General features: G+C 48.0%; 1 protein-coding gene across 4 annotated transcripts in view; it reads right to left on the minus strand.

The window, feature by feature from the left end:
* Window positions 1-14,326, minus strand: part of PTP4A3 (protein tyrosine phosphatase 4A3) — a 171,464-nt gene that overhangs the window by 23,253 nt on the left and 133,885 nt on the right. For all 4 annotated transcript variants that reach the window (XM_067558337.1, XM_067558336.1, XM_067558339.1 and 1 more), the window contains one exon: window positions 5,347-5,439. In XM_067558337.1, coding sequence (XP_067414438.1) covers window positions 5,347-5,439 — 93 coding nt within the window. The remainder of the gene's footprint in view (window positions 1-5,346; window positions 5,440-14,326) is intronic.

Below are 14,326 nucleotides of genomic sequence, written 5' to 3' on the forward strand. Positions count from 1 at the left end.
GAGCCAGGTGTGCCAGCTTCACATTAGTCGCTAATCCGACTCCTGGACGTCAGCGCCACAGGTAGGGAACAAACACCACACACACTCTCTGCATCCGATGTGCATATATAACGCAGTGAGAGCGACCGTCTGTTCTGGAGAGAGAACGTCCGATTGCCCTCAGCGTTTCAGGCGCATTACTGAGGAAGGGAGCTGAACAGATTACCTGGCAGAGACCTGTAAGAACTCGGGAGCGTGGCTCTCATGCCTGACCTCATCTTCAATTATTTCTGATTAAAGTCAGACTAGGCAGTTAGAAAATCTATGCCGGCTTTTTGCTGACTGACTGCCTTGAATACTCAGCAACTGCTGAGACAGCAAAAAATAAAGCGTAATTTTCATACCCTCTGGATGAGACAATACAAGCGGGGAACATGAGCAGCGTCACTCCCTGAGGAATGGAACATTTACAACCCTGGGTGTTTTCCGGCTCCCAGTGGAGATCATGTTAATATCATCCCCACTCGACTTGATTCCGCCTTCTTCTCTTTCCAGTTTTGAGGCTGTGGGGCCCTGGCAGGAATCTGCAGTCTGAATTCCAGTTATTTCAGTAGGCCATTGGGAATGACCAACAGTGAGCTACAGAGTTGCCGGGCATATCATCAATTCACAGCACAGAGGGGAACGTCTGCATTTTAAGAAGTGCCTCTAAAACTGGGTGCTCAGCGTAAGACACCAGGGGCTTGGATCTGCAGAGCGGTTGTCGCTTGTTCACACCAAATGAAACCAACGGAAGTGGAGGGCGCTCAGCACTTGACTCTGCTGCCAGTTGGGACACGCAGAACAGAGGCACAAAAAGCCAAGGGCTGCCGTCGAAAACCGAGCCTTAAACTTTTCTCAGGGACCGAGAAACGTGTCAAACGGCGGAAAGGGTTTGAAGGAGGCCGTCAGCGGAGCAGAACCAGCTTCATGGTAGCAGCGCTGGGCTTGCGGATTAAATCCCGGTGCTAGGAGACTGGCAGCCACAGAATTTCCCGTGATGACGGTCACTGGCCTGCAATGGGCAGGTCTCTCTGGAAAGTCTCCTGAGTGGCTGGAGGGGAGAGTGGGGGCGGAACCTTACAGTTTTGGGCAGCAGTGATTGGTGGCTGTACACACCACCTCAGTCACCCATCAGACAGCCAGGGGGCAAGATGCCTAGCAGGAAACATGCAGAAAAACGGTTTCATGGTTTCCAAAGCCGCAAGGACAGAGCGTGGCCAACTCTCAATACCCTTGGGAATCCTGGCCTGTTGTCTGTGGGCACTGGGGCTCCCTTGAAGGTCCATGGGTCTAGGTGGGTGCCCAAACTGAACAGCTTTAACCATAATGATCTCAACTAGGAAAACAGGCTTGCAATAAGAAGCAGAGATGGGATTGATCTAAGCTCCCCCTACCCGGCATGAATAGGCCGTCTCTCAAACTTCCAGATCTGAACACCCACAAAGTTTGGGGAGAAAAAAGGGCAGGCAAACTTTGCATCTCGAGTCCGTATCTGGAGGGGGGAATAAAGAAATAAGCCACTCTTTCATAGGGCAGCCTCCGAATGCTGCAACCAAGACAAACCCCAGAAAGTCAATAGGCCTGTAGCCTCCCCTTGTACGGGGTTTTTCTTTTCCCTTTAATTAAGAGCAGTTGGATTTGCTTCCAAGAAAAATTCAAGGCTTTGCTTTTTCTGGAATTGCCCTCTTGTTAAAAACACCCCTTTCCCCTGTGTTGTTTTGGAAGCGTTCGTTACAACCCTCTTATTAAGGAGACAGAATTTTAGCTTCACTGGGTGAGAAAGGCTCAGCTGCCATTCCAAGAGCTCAGACAGCTGCCAAAGCCACACAATAGGGACATTTAAAACTAAATTAAAAATCAGGCCAGCTTGAAAGGGGGCTCCACGATGCCCTAAAAATACAGCTAATGCAGCTAAATACACAAAGCCTCAATAAACTGTCCTCACTGTTACCTTGCTCCCTTTGCTTACACACACACACACACACACACACACACACACACACACACACAGCCTCAAGGATGTCTTTTAAAGGGTGAGTTTGCTCATCCTTAAAGGTGTCTCTGATCAAGGCGCGCTAAGGTCTGGATATAAAGCAGCGGTGCTTAGCTGTTCGAGAGCTGCACCTGGCTTCCGTGCAGCTGAAGATGTTGGGACATTAGAAATCTCTCTCCTCTTCCTTGCTCGCACATGCACATTCACTCCTTCTAGCAGGTTCCAGGGAGGGAGGAAGCGAAGCACCCAGCTTTAGAAAAATGACACAGGATTTCCAGGGGGTTATCTGATACCGAAAAAGAGGAGCTGAGGTCGATGAGAAGCAAGCTAGAGCTCACAGGGAAACCCAGGCTGGCTGTGAAAGCACAGCTCTGCCTGACACTAGCATGTGGCATCCATGCAGCCTGTCTGCACAAGTCCTCCTCTCCAAGTGTTAAAGCCCAGGGACTTTACAAATTTATAAGCACACTAACTGGTTCTGAAGGCTTCCAGAGCTTCAATTACCTGCCCTTTGCACCTAGCATTAGACAGCAGAGGAGAAAAAGGCCTGCACTAACTTCTCCCCGGTCACACAGATTTTAGAATAGGAACGCAAAGCCCAAAGGAAAAAGAGGGAGCCATCATGCGTGCTAGTGCTCGAAAGTGTATCATTTGGTCTCCACTGATAGCTCCTGCCAGAAGCTTTCACACCAGTAGTTCTGTGGTTACTTCAATTATACCTTTAGGGCTTGAAATCCCTCTAGAAATTGTACGTTTCCTGGTCGCAAGGAAAGTGGTTCATGGCAGTATCCATCCATACAGGGATTCCACAATGACAAAAGGAATGTGCATTGACTGGCATGCCAAAGTGTATAAAATCCTGTAACCTACAGCTGATAAAGACGGGTTATTGGGCAGTCTCCCTGTCAGGACAGGCTTGTCTCCCTACTTCACCTGACATACATTTGGGCCAGTCTAGTTTCAAATGTGCATTCCAGAGTATAAATGAATTTAGACACAACCAGAGCAACGTACTCATGCACGCAAAGAGTTAAGCATTCAAGCTAGCTAAGGTCAGGCGATCTGAGCTCTCTTCCCCTCTCCAAGTGTTGGCCGGGAGCTTTATTCCTCATTTCTGTCTGATGCATTGCAAGAGGATCACAGAGCCATGTTTCACTGCATCACTTCTGTGCAACTGGTGGGAGGGAGCCTCCGGCAGAGGTGAACTTTGGTCCCTCCTGTCTCCTATGTCGCTATGACTAAGATCTGGCTGACGCACAGAACTTGCACTGTTATACAGGCACATCTTTGTGTTTAGACAAGCCCTGAGCATGACGAGGGGCATGTCTGACTGGAGCCTGTCCTAATTAGCACCGATTTAGCACATCTCAACATCAAAAAGCTTTGCGAACACTAATTAATCCTCAAAACACCCATCCCAGAGAAGTAAATAAGTATCCTGTGTTCCAGATGGGAATGTGCACACACAGAGACTAAGGCCTGGTCTACACTGGACGCTTTTGTTGACAAATGTCAGCTTTTGTCGATAAAACAAGGCTGGTGAACACACTGCAGTCATCCCCCTCCCCCCCGACAAAACGGCCCTGTTTTTTCTGACACAATAAAACCCCCTCGTCGAGAGGCATGGGGCTTCTATCGGCAGAGCGAGGGCGACACAGTGTCACTGTAGACACCACGTCCCCTTAGAGCGGTGGAGGGGCTGCCATACATTCACCGCTCTGCTATAATTATAGCGGTGGCTGAAAGCCGACATATCTTATGTTGACACATTTTTGTAGTGTAGACAAGGCCTAAGTGTATTGCCTGAAGCCACAGAAAGAATCAAGAGTCCGGGTTACAACTCCGAGGCCCAATTCTGCACAGACAAACCTGTGTGAATGTGGACTAACACCATCATTGGCAGAAGGTTACTCCATAACTGGCCATACTGGGTCAGAACAGTGGTCTGTCCGTATTCTGTCTTCTGACAGGGGCCGGTGCCAGAAGGAATGAAGAGAACAGGGAAATGTAATGAGTGATCCATCTCCTGCTGTCCAGTCCCCTCCTCTGACAGTCACAGGTTAGGGACAGAGGCTGTCCGACTGTGGATGGGACCGCTCTACTGTGTCCTGGGAAGTCTCCTCTGTGTACCTCTCTGTCTTCCTTAGCTCCTGCAGCTCAGCTACTCTGGTCTCAAGAGCCCGTGCTCAGTCTCAAAGGGCCATGTGCTGCTTGCACTGAATGCACCAGACACATAAGCCACCTGCCCACAAGGCAGGTAATCATACCTGCTGCATTGGGTGCAATACATTGGATAGCCCTCCCTCTGCTGCTGGACTTCTGCCTCCATTATTTTTACTCCTGCAGGGGTGTGCGCGCGGGTTCTGGATCTATATTGTCATAACAGGGTAGAGATTTCGGGTCCCAGGAGCTCCTGGCTTCCAGTCCTATGCTCACTCCACCCCTCTCTTAGAAGCGGTAACCGTGTATCTGTTCTTAAAGCGGTGCGGTCTCCTGCAGGGGCGTGGGCACATACAAGGCGGCAGCTGACGGTGGAAACCCTGGGGTTTATTCCTTTCCCCTTTAAAGTGATCAGCATCTTTACAGCATTTAGTCACAAAGCAATTGAGCACTCCTATACTTTTATCACCTCAACGGAGACACAACAGCAGCGACTTATGGCGCTGAACAGAGGCGCCACTTCAGAGGCAGCTGCTAGCTGAGACGTCATTGGGAAGGTCTGTGATGGCAACAGAGCAAGTATTTACAAAACTGAAACATACGGGAGAGGCCAGGAGCAACAGGTACTGCCTAGGCGCGGGCATCACTGCCTGGGGTAGAGAAGGGGCTCCCGGCAGAGGCATCTGCTCTCACCATTCGCAGCTCAGGCTATGTAAGTCAGTGCTATTACTTTTGGCTGCGACTAGCCGTCTAGCCTCTCTAGTCTCGGCTGTCTAGTCCCTCTGCTGGGCCGATGCCTGGGTGTGGCCCGCCTCTTTCAGTCCCAAGTGGAACGTGGGCTGCTCTGAACCCGAGCCGGGCTTGGCGTGGCCTTGGCTCTGCCGTGGGTTATAGCAGGCACACATCGGAAAGGGAGGCCGTGGGCTCTGCCTGGGAAAGGGGAGGTCCCGCGTGAGGACAGAGAGCGTGCAGTCACTCCAGAGGTAAGGAGCACTGATCTAGCCCATCTCCCTTGCACTGTAACAGGCTGGCTACGCCCAGTCGGACCTGGAGGAGATTCTACTGCCTCCCGCAGCCGCTTGTGCCCGTCCTCAAACTGGTGCAGAGACCGAAAGGGGCTACTAGACAGGGGACTCTACGGTGAGGACCAAAGCCCTGAAGAGGCTACGTACCATTACTGTGATGCCGTCCTTCTCCAGGGGCGTCTTGTCGTAGGTCACTTCACACACCCGCACGACCGTTGTCGCTCCGTACTTCTTCAGATCCTGGGAAGGGAGGGAAGGGAGACGTTTTACGTACGGGCAGATCTTCTCTAAAGCAATTCTACCTGAGGGGAGACAGGTACCCGCCCTCTCTTCTCACCAGTGCTATTTGTGTGGCTCTCCTTCCACACACAGGCCCGGACTCAGCGAGGCACTGAAATGGGTGCCAGCAGGAGCCACATGCTGTGCCCACGCTTCCGCGCCTTGCTGAGTCAGAATCATAACGTGCACGGCCGCATGTGCAGGGAGCGCTTCAGGGCTGCAAGAAGTTATTTCGCCCTCGCCCGCTCCACATTTACATTCATTATCCCCTTGATCCTCCCACCAGCCCCTCCGATGTGGCTTCCCCTGGCCCCTTTCCAGTGCTAGCCCTGAAAACAAAATCCTGCAGCACACACAGCTGCACCCCTGCGACGGCATGGCCTGCACGTGGTCTGAGCACAGGAGCGTAAACCAAAACTCCTGGCTAATTCTGGCAGAAACCAACTCTCTGGGACCTTGGGCAAGTCAGCATCCGTGTGATGCTTTGGGGGGTCAGCCAGACCAGTAAGGGGTTCTGTTGCCCCCTGCCCAGTAACCTCAGGTGCCCTACGGCTGTGTAAGTCCAAACGCTAACATCAGCGCCAGGCCCACAACATAAAGGTCTCACCCCCAGCTTCGGTAACCCGTGCCTGCTTGGTGTGGTGCCCTGTCCCCTCCAGTGGCATCTAGACCATGTAGAGATTAATGAGTCTGCTATAGCCTTAGCTAATAGTCCCCTGGCTTTTAGCTTATGCACTAGAGGCCCTCACACCAAACTTCAGAAATCCCAGGTTTGATCCCAACGTCTGGCAGCGTCACATTTCCATCACCCAGTTACTCCTCTACAGGGTGACCCCAACAACCCTTCTGGTCCTGAGTCTCCCCAAATCCATCTCCCCCTGCAGTATCCAGTCCCTCTTGCCGAACACTGTCAGAGGTAACAGCAAATTGGATGCCTCCAAAGAGGTGATCCGTACAGCAGCTTGAAAGGTCAGCTGGGGCGAGACATGTCACTTTAAAACACAACACTGAGTGGGTGTGCAGTAAAACTCGGAATGAGTTTATTAACAAAGAACGTAGAGTCAAGTGATTTCAAGCCAGAGTGAAAGAGACACAAAAGGGTTACAAACAAAACCAAACGAACCTGCTTTCTGGTGTCTAATTCTTAATTCTAGCCAGATATCACTTCCTACTCACACCAAGTTGTTAGCATTCTCCAGCATGACTGGCTGTTCCAGCCAGGATCCACCCTTCCTCCCGTGAAATGGGGACCGTGCTACATGCCTGGCAGAGGCGTTGTGAGGATTAATTAGTATTTGTACAATGAGGTGGGAAAGCTATGTAAGTGCTGAGTACTGGAATGGCAAAGTTTCCCTTTTCCTACGCAGGAAAATGCCTTTCTAAACATCACTATAACAGGAACCTCACCATGAGTGATCTTCCCATGACCTCACTAGACGGTGCATTTCCCTACATCGGAGGTCCTTATAAAGGGGCATATCTGTAATAGAAAATGTTTATCAAATCTGCCAATAATTACTATAGTGCTGATGTAGTTCTGCTGATTAAGCTCTTTGGGGCAGGGCTGGTCTTTCTGTTCTGTGTTTATACAGCACCTAGCACAGATGGGCTTTGGCATACCTGGGGCTCTTGTAACAATGAGCGGCAGTGTAGTTCAGTGGTCAGCGCAGTGGACTGGGATATAGGAAGATTGGGTTCTATTCACTTCATTGCTCCATGCCCACTTCAGCTCTTCAGCGAGCATCCCTTGTTCTGTATTTGTACAGCACCTAGCACAATGGGGCCCTGATCTTACTGTAGATCGTTAAGCACTGCTGTAATGCAACATATTTTTATGACAGCTACTGGAATCTAACCCTGCTCAGAACACAGCTACATGACACTGTGTTCAAAAGCCCTGTGTCTTGCCTAGAGAGACTTGGACAAAAACCTTCACGTAAACGAGGTTAAGAGGCTGACAAATATGAAATCAGCGGCTCTCAACCTTTCCAGACCACTGTACCCCTTTCAGGAGTCTGATTTCTCTTGCGTACCCCAAGTTTCACCTCACTTAAAAATGACTTGCTTACAAAATCATACATAAAAATACAAAAGAAGCGTCCCAGGACGCTATTACTGAAAAACTGCTAACGTTCTCATTTTTACCATATAATTATAAAATACATTGACTGGAATATAAATATCGTACTTACATTTCAGTGCATCGTATATGGAGCAGTGTAAACAAGTCACTGTCTGTATGAAATTGTAGTTTGTACTGACTTCGCTAGTGCTTTTTATATAGCCTCTTGTAAAACTAGGCAAATCTTTAGATGAGTTCAGGTACCCCCTGGAAGATCTCTGCATATCCCCAGGGGTACGTGTACCCCTGGTTGAGAACCACTGTGTTAAATCACAGGGCGTAAAGATAGAAAATCTGGCGTAGGGAAGAGTGGGATTTTTTTAAGCGACAGCCAAAGAGGCAGGACACCTTCGCCGCTCCTTCAAGTAGTAAACACAAGCAAGGACATTTATTTTGAATCCAAGGAGGTATGCAAAAGCTCATCTTGTTGCCCATGTAACCAATCAACATTCAAGGACAACATAACCAATTCTAGGAAAATGAAGGGCTAAAAACAGCACATTGGCTATGGTCCCAGGTGCTCAACGGAGCAATACCAGAGAGCGAATTTTTAGCTCCACACACAGATAACGTGAGCACTCTCTAACTTGTCCTCTGCTACAGAGCGTTTTCCTCGTGCTCTGCATCAAACACGGGTTTGCCTCTGCACTGCAGACACTGCACCGGTTTTCCCCAGGGCGTGTTTGCAGCAGAAAGGTGACAACTAGTTCAGTTAACAGGGCCCTGGGGAGGAAGCAGGGATGTAAAAAATGAGTTTAATTAAGAATCTGTTTAAACGTTCTAAAAATAGAACGTTTAAACGGTTAAATGCCAGGCGGGGAGAGAGGAGGAAGCCATGTTGGACTCGGGCAGCTCTCACTCAGGAGCTGAGACCATCTGCAGCTCCTCCCTTCCACTCCCCACTGGGCTCCATGCTGGGCTCCGCGCCTCCCCCCACTCGCTAGCGGGGAGCCGGCCCAGCTGCCGCTCCCCCCCCAATTCAAATGGTGATCAGCTGTTTAAAACGTTTAAACAGCTGATGACTGTTTAAATGGTTAACCTTTCACATCCCTAATCGGAAGTCAGGCACGGATTCTACTCTTGGCTCTGCCACTGACCTGCTGAGTGACCTTGGGCAAGTCCCTCCGTTTCCCTTGTCTTGCCTATTTTAGACAGCTCGCTCTTTGGAACGTCTCTTGCTCTAGGTTTGTCCAGTGCTAGCAGATTGGGGCCCGAATCTCAGCGCGGGGCATGACGTATATTACGGCAGCACCTCGTTAACAATAATATAACGAAGTGTGAAATCCTGCAAGTTTCCTCCTTCCTCAGTAAAATGCTCACGGTGCACAACAGCAGCGATCCAGGCACACTCCGGAAGGGAGAGATGGAGGAGAACGTCTATTGTATTAACAGGAGTGTCGTGTATACGACACAGGAGGTAACTGTCCTGCTCTCCTTGGTTCTGGTGAGGTCTCAGCTGGAGTACTGTGTCCAGTTCTGGGCACTGCACTTGAGGAAGGATGTGGACAAACAAGAGAGAGTTCAGAAGAGAACAACAAAAACGATAAAAGGTTTAGAAACCGGACCTATGAGAAAAGGTTACAAAATTGGGCACATTTAGTCTTGCCAAAAGACGACTGGGGGGGCGGAAGGACACCCGATAACAGTCTTCAAATACATTGGGGGCTGTTCTAAAGAAGACTGTGATCAATTGATCTTCACGTCCACTGAAGGTAGGAACAAGAAGAAATGGGCTTAATCTGCGACTAGTGAGATTTAGGTTAGATAGTAGGTTAAGGTCTGGAACAGGCTTCCAAAGGAGATTGTAGAATCCCATCACTGGAGGTTTTTAAGAACTAGTTGGACAAACACCTATCAGGGATGATCTAGGTTTATTTGGTCCTGCCTCAGCACAGGGGGCTGGACTTGATGACTTCGAGGTCCCTTCCAGCCCTTCATTTCTATAATTCGATGAGCCATATTATCTTCTGCCAGTGCAGTTATTGTCTGTAGTATATTCCTCCAGTGCTTTGGCCAGGCCAATTTTTTAACTGCTCAAGCAGTGGGAAACATGCAGAAATATTTGGGTATAGACAGATTATCATGGGGAGAGGGAGGGGGAGGGGGAAATCAGTCTCACTAACACCTCAGAATGCAAAAACGACCATCTAATAAGCAATATCCAGTGTGTTCTGATTACTATCCATTATGCTTATATGGTCCCCATCACCCCAGTGTTAATGCCATTTTATCCTCACAGCATCCTTGGGAGGTAGGGCAGTGCTATTACCTCCATTTTACAACTGAGGAACGGAGAGGCTAAGTGACTTTCCTATGGTTATAGAAAACGTCTATGGCAGATTAGGGTATTGAACCCATGTCTCCCCAGTCCTAGGCTAGCATCTGAACCATTGGACCAAGCTTTGTCCCTTGCAGTGTAAAAGTGCGTGACCGCGCTGTGAACATGCAACTACCCAACGTTAGGTGCTCAGAGGACAGAGCAATTGTCTTCTCCAAATGGGGGCCGAAGTCAATGGCCTTGTTTTCTGCTTATGTCAGGGCTGACTTTAGCCCTTAACATTTTGCAGGTTCCTTACAATTCTCATGACCATTTTCACATCACCACTATGTTTTCTAACGAGTGCAGGTGACAGCTCTGGTGATATTTTACTGCACGTCCCGAACAGCTCGTTAAAAAATATAAACCTGACGAACAAAGCTAGTCACAGCTTAGAAGTGATGACACCTGCTTCAGATTTCAATGCAGCAAGCAGTTTGCCAGTACGTGCTCACACACATTAATGACACATACAATCCACTGGAGCCAGATGTGGAGCCACTGAGTCAAGTGGAATACACTTTCTGAACGACTGCCAGCTTGACATTAATTTTTTTAACCTACTATTGTTGCAAGTAACACTGAAGATTATGATAAATAACGAGAGAAAAATAATTATTTCTTTATGGTTTGTGCATCTGACAGCTTCGTGTATAGTAAGTTTTACTGCTTTCTTTATATTTCCAGTCAGCTGGTCTGTCTCCTGGGCTGTTTGAGTGCTTGTCTTTCACACAGCAAGAGAGAAGAGGACAGCCATTTAAATAAAATAAAAAAAGTTAATTGGAAAACTACAAAATCTGGTCGGGGGCTCTGCATGGGAGTAAAATTTGAAGTGACTTTAAATTCTTTTTGAAATGGAACAGATTTAAAATTGACTACGTCCCTGTAAGCAACACATGCATAATAGGAGCACTCTGTAATGTAAGAGTGGCTATTAACACTCAACGGTAGACATCAGAATCTATACCTAACATGGTAACCAAGAAGGAAAACGACTTGATTACAGTCTGTGGGAAACACATATTTGATAATGGGCTCTTCAATCTAGCAGACAAAGTCTAACACAATACAATGGATGGAAGTTGAAGCCAGACAAATTCAGACTGAAAACAAGTTGGACTTTATTTTTTTTTAAAAACAGTGGGAGAAATTCACCATTGGAACAACAAGGGTCAAGGTGGATTCTCCTTCACTGACAATTTTTTTCAGCAAGATTGGATGTTCTAGGAATAAGGTCTGGGGAAGCTCTGTGGCCTGTGCTAGGCAGGAGATCAGACTAGATGTTCACAATGATCCCTTCTGGCCTTAGAATCTAGAACTCTATGAAAGTTGGGAGCCAGACAATGTGTAACATGACGTGCAGGCTAAAGTGTACACGATCTAATTGAACCCCAAACCCAACTACATTTCAGTTTGCTGCTCTACGTCTATGCCTAAACTAAGCAGTGTCTAACCCCCAGTGCCCTTCTCACTTATGCAGGTGCAACTCTTCAAAAGGAAGAATTTCGATTTCCTTTTACAATGCTGTGCAAAAAACCCCACCTCTGATGTGAGAGATTCTCCTCTATAGGTTCTGGGTCCACCACTTGTTTCAGTTTCACTCACCAATGCAGTAAGGAATTTGCAAATTACATTGGGCATCTTCTTGACACACCCAGATGTTTTGTTGCCACATCCCTCAAGAAATTTACTTGGATGCTACAGGCAGTCAGAGACTTGGTCCATTTCCAGCATGGCGTGGACTGGCCTCAAAGTTCGATCTGACAAAATCAACTGACTTACACTTTACACAAGATCATCTGAATTGCTTCTTGCCTGAATGTGGCAAATCTACTCTCATACCAAATGCTTCAAAGTTATGAGCACAGAGAGAACGTTTTATGTTGCTCTCCCTCCTCCCACCACGTTCAAAACGTTCCCCTTCCTTCTCCCTCCCACACACAGCATACATACCCACCCCCTTCAGAATCTGCGAGGCTCACACCTGCTTTGGGGGGTTCTTTGCACATGTAAAAAGGAAGTCTCTGGTGTCGGCAGGTGTTTGCTTCTCAGGCTCTAAAGTGATTACGTTTTACATCTGGGACAAACAGTTTATTCTTTGGCTCAGATGTGAGCACCAGCCATGTCCCGGGGAAAGCATCCTCAGAACATTTCTGACCGTTTTCTAGTGCTTGGCATTCTGACGGGCAAGCCATTACAAGACAGCTCCGGCTCATGCCTTTACAAGGATGGTGCCGGGAACCCTGAGATGAAGGTGAAAAGAGCGGGTCTAACAAGGTTTTATTTTATGACACAAACATGGCTTGTGATTAACCTCCTTATTTCCAACTTGTCGCAAACCAGTTGCTTGAAATCTCCAGCTTCAGGTCAGCAACGCACATGAAGAGTTGTGTGTTCGTCACCTCACGCTGTTCTAATAAATTCTACTTGTGCTGCTTCCCAGCTAGCAGTGACTTAACACTGACAGCTCGTGCACAGGTGACACTGACTCACACGGAACCAGTAAGTGGAATGCTCCATGGACAGTGCAGAAGAAAGAACTGTAAGCTAGATACTACTCCATGTTCCAACCGCTACACACAAATACTCCACAGGTGGGCTTGTTTCAAATGGTAGATGAAGTCAGTTTGCATGTTAAGTGCCTTGAGATCTTCTGGAATGGCAGATGCTGTATAAATGTATGGGGGGATGTCACGTGTTAAATCAACAGAAGAACATGCGCACGTAAGCGTGGGATTCAATCTGCATTCATGCTGTCATTGGCCGGCCTCTCCCCCAAACCACGTCCACAGTTTGATCAATGGAAGGTGAATGGAAATACGCTGAACAGAGCAATCCTTCTTCTTTCCCACCCCCCAGCCTTGCTCCTCTGGGGAGAGCCCCTGCATTTGCGCACAGCTGCTTTGGGATGAATGCAAGGTGATAAGGTGCGCTGCACAGCTGCAACTGTTTCCAGAAGGAAAAATACATACATCTTAATGGAGAAGCCAGAGCCACACAAATGCTACCAGCAAGTGAAATAAACTCAGCTCCAGAATAGGCTCAGAATAGGAGAACTCCGTTTTCAGATCGAAGCCTTTTCCATTTTGGTGAGCACAGAGTAAAACTCTCTCTCCTTGGTGGAAGAACACGGCTCTTGTCAAAGCAGCACCCTTCCTTTCCCACACACGTGGGAAGCGGCGGATAATGCCAGACACACTACTACTAATTTTACCACCCTGCACGCTGCAATAACTTGCTTTGCCGGCGTGATATAGAGCCCAGCCAGTGAGCTCATTAAGATTGTTATCTGTGCGATGCATCGCTAGGCAAGCATCTCTATCGCCTTTAGCCTGCTAAGCCTAATGAGGAATAGGAGCTACTGGGCTGTGGCTGGAAGACTGTAATTTATAAAATTCCACAACTGGTGGAGGTGGAGGGCAGGGAAGGGTGCACGTGTGTGGACAGAGACAGGAGCTTACTCTGAATGCTGCGGTGATCAAGTGCTATAACGAAGCAGTTTCTCTGCTCTCTGACTCAAACGGCGATACAGCTTGAGTTCAAGAACATCTCAGTTCTGCCTCTGATAGAGGCTGAGGTACAAAAGCAATGAACAATGGTGTTCTTCGATGCGATGCGTCTTTGATTCTTCTGAGATGCCAGAAGGCTAAGCATGAACAGAATGGCTCACAGCGATCTGGAGATGACAAACATCATGGATACTCTACCACATCTTGGAGGTTTTGGCATGACAAGGGAGATTACAGTCAGGTCATCGACTATATCCCAACTCCTCCCTCTTTCCTCCTGCAGAAGCAGCCACAGAAATACTTGCAGAGCAATGTAGTCAGCTAAGTGCAGTCATGGAGAATACAAAGAGAAGCTCAAAAGTGGGAGCCTGGGTATACTAGATTGAGACAGACTTCCTCTAATGCAGTCCTTGAATGTATAAACAGGAGCAGGAGTGGGGAGATTTTATTACCTCTGTATTTGGTATTGACGCACCTGTTGCTGGAATACTGTGTCCAGTTCCGGTAACCACAATTCAGGAATGATGTTGATAGATTGGAGGGGGTTCAAAGAAGAGCCACAAGAATGATTAAAACAGGGAAAACGTCTGACAGGGACAGAGCCAAGGAGCTCAAACTATTTAGCTTAACGGAGGGAAGGATAAGGGGTGATTTGTTCACAGTCTGCAAGTACCCACATGGGGAACATACATTTGATAAGAGGTCTCTTCAATCTAGCAGACAAAGGGATAACAGGATCCAGTGGCTGGAAACTGAAGCTAAAGTCAGACTAGAAAGAAGGCACACTATTTTTTTTAAAAAAAGGAAGGCAATTAACCATTGGAACAACATTCAAATCCCCAGATGGTGATGGATTCTCCATCACTGGAGATTTTAAAATCAAAGTTGAATGGATCTGCT

Source organism: Emydura macquarii, unplaced genomic scaffold, assembly GCF_026122565.2.
Source record: "Emydura macquarii macquarii isolate MOO-44397 ecotype Brisbane River unplaced genomic scaffold, CSIRO-AGI_Emac_v2 contig_1947, whole genome shotgun sequence".
In the NCBI taxonomy this organism is placed as follows: Eukaryota; Metazoa; Chordata; order Testudines; family Chelidae; genus Emydura; species Emydura macquarii.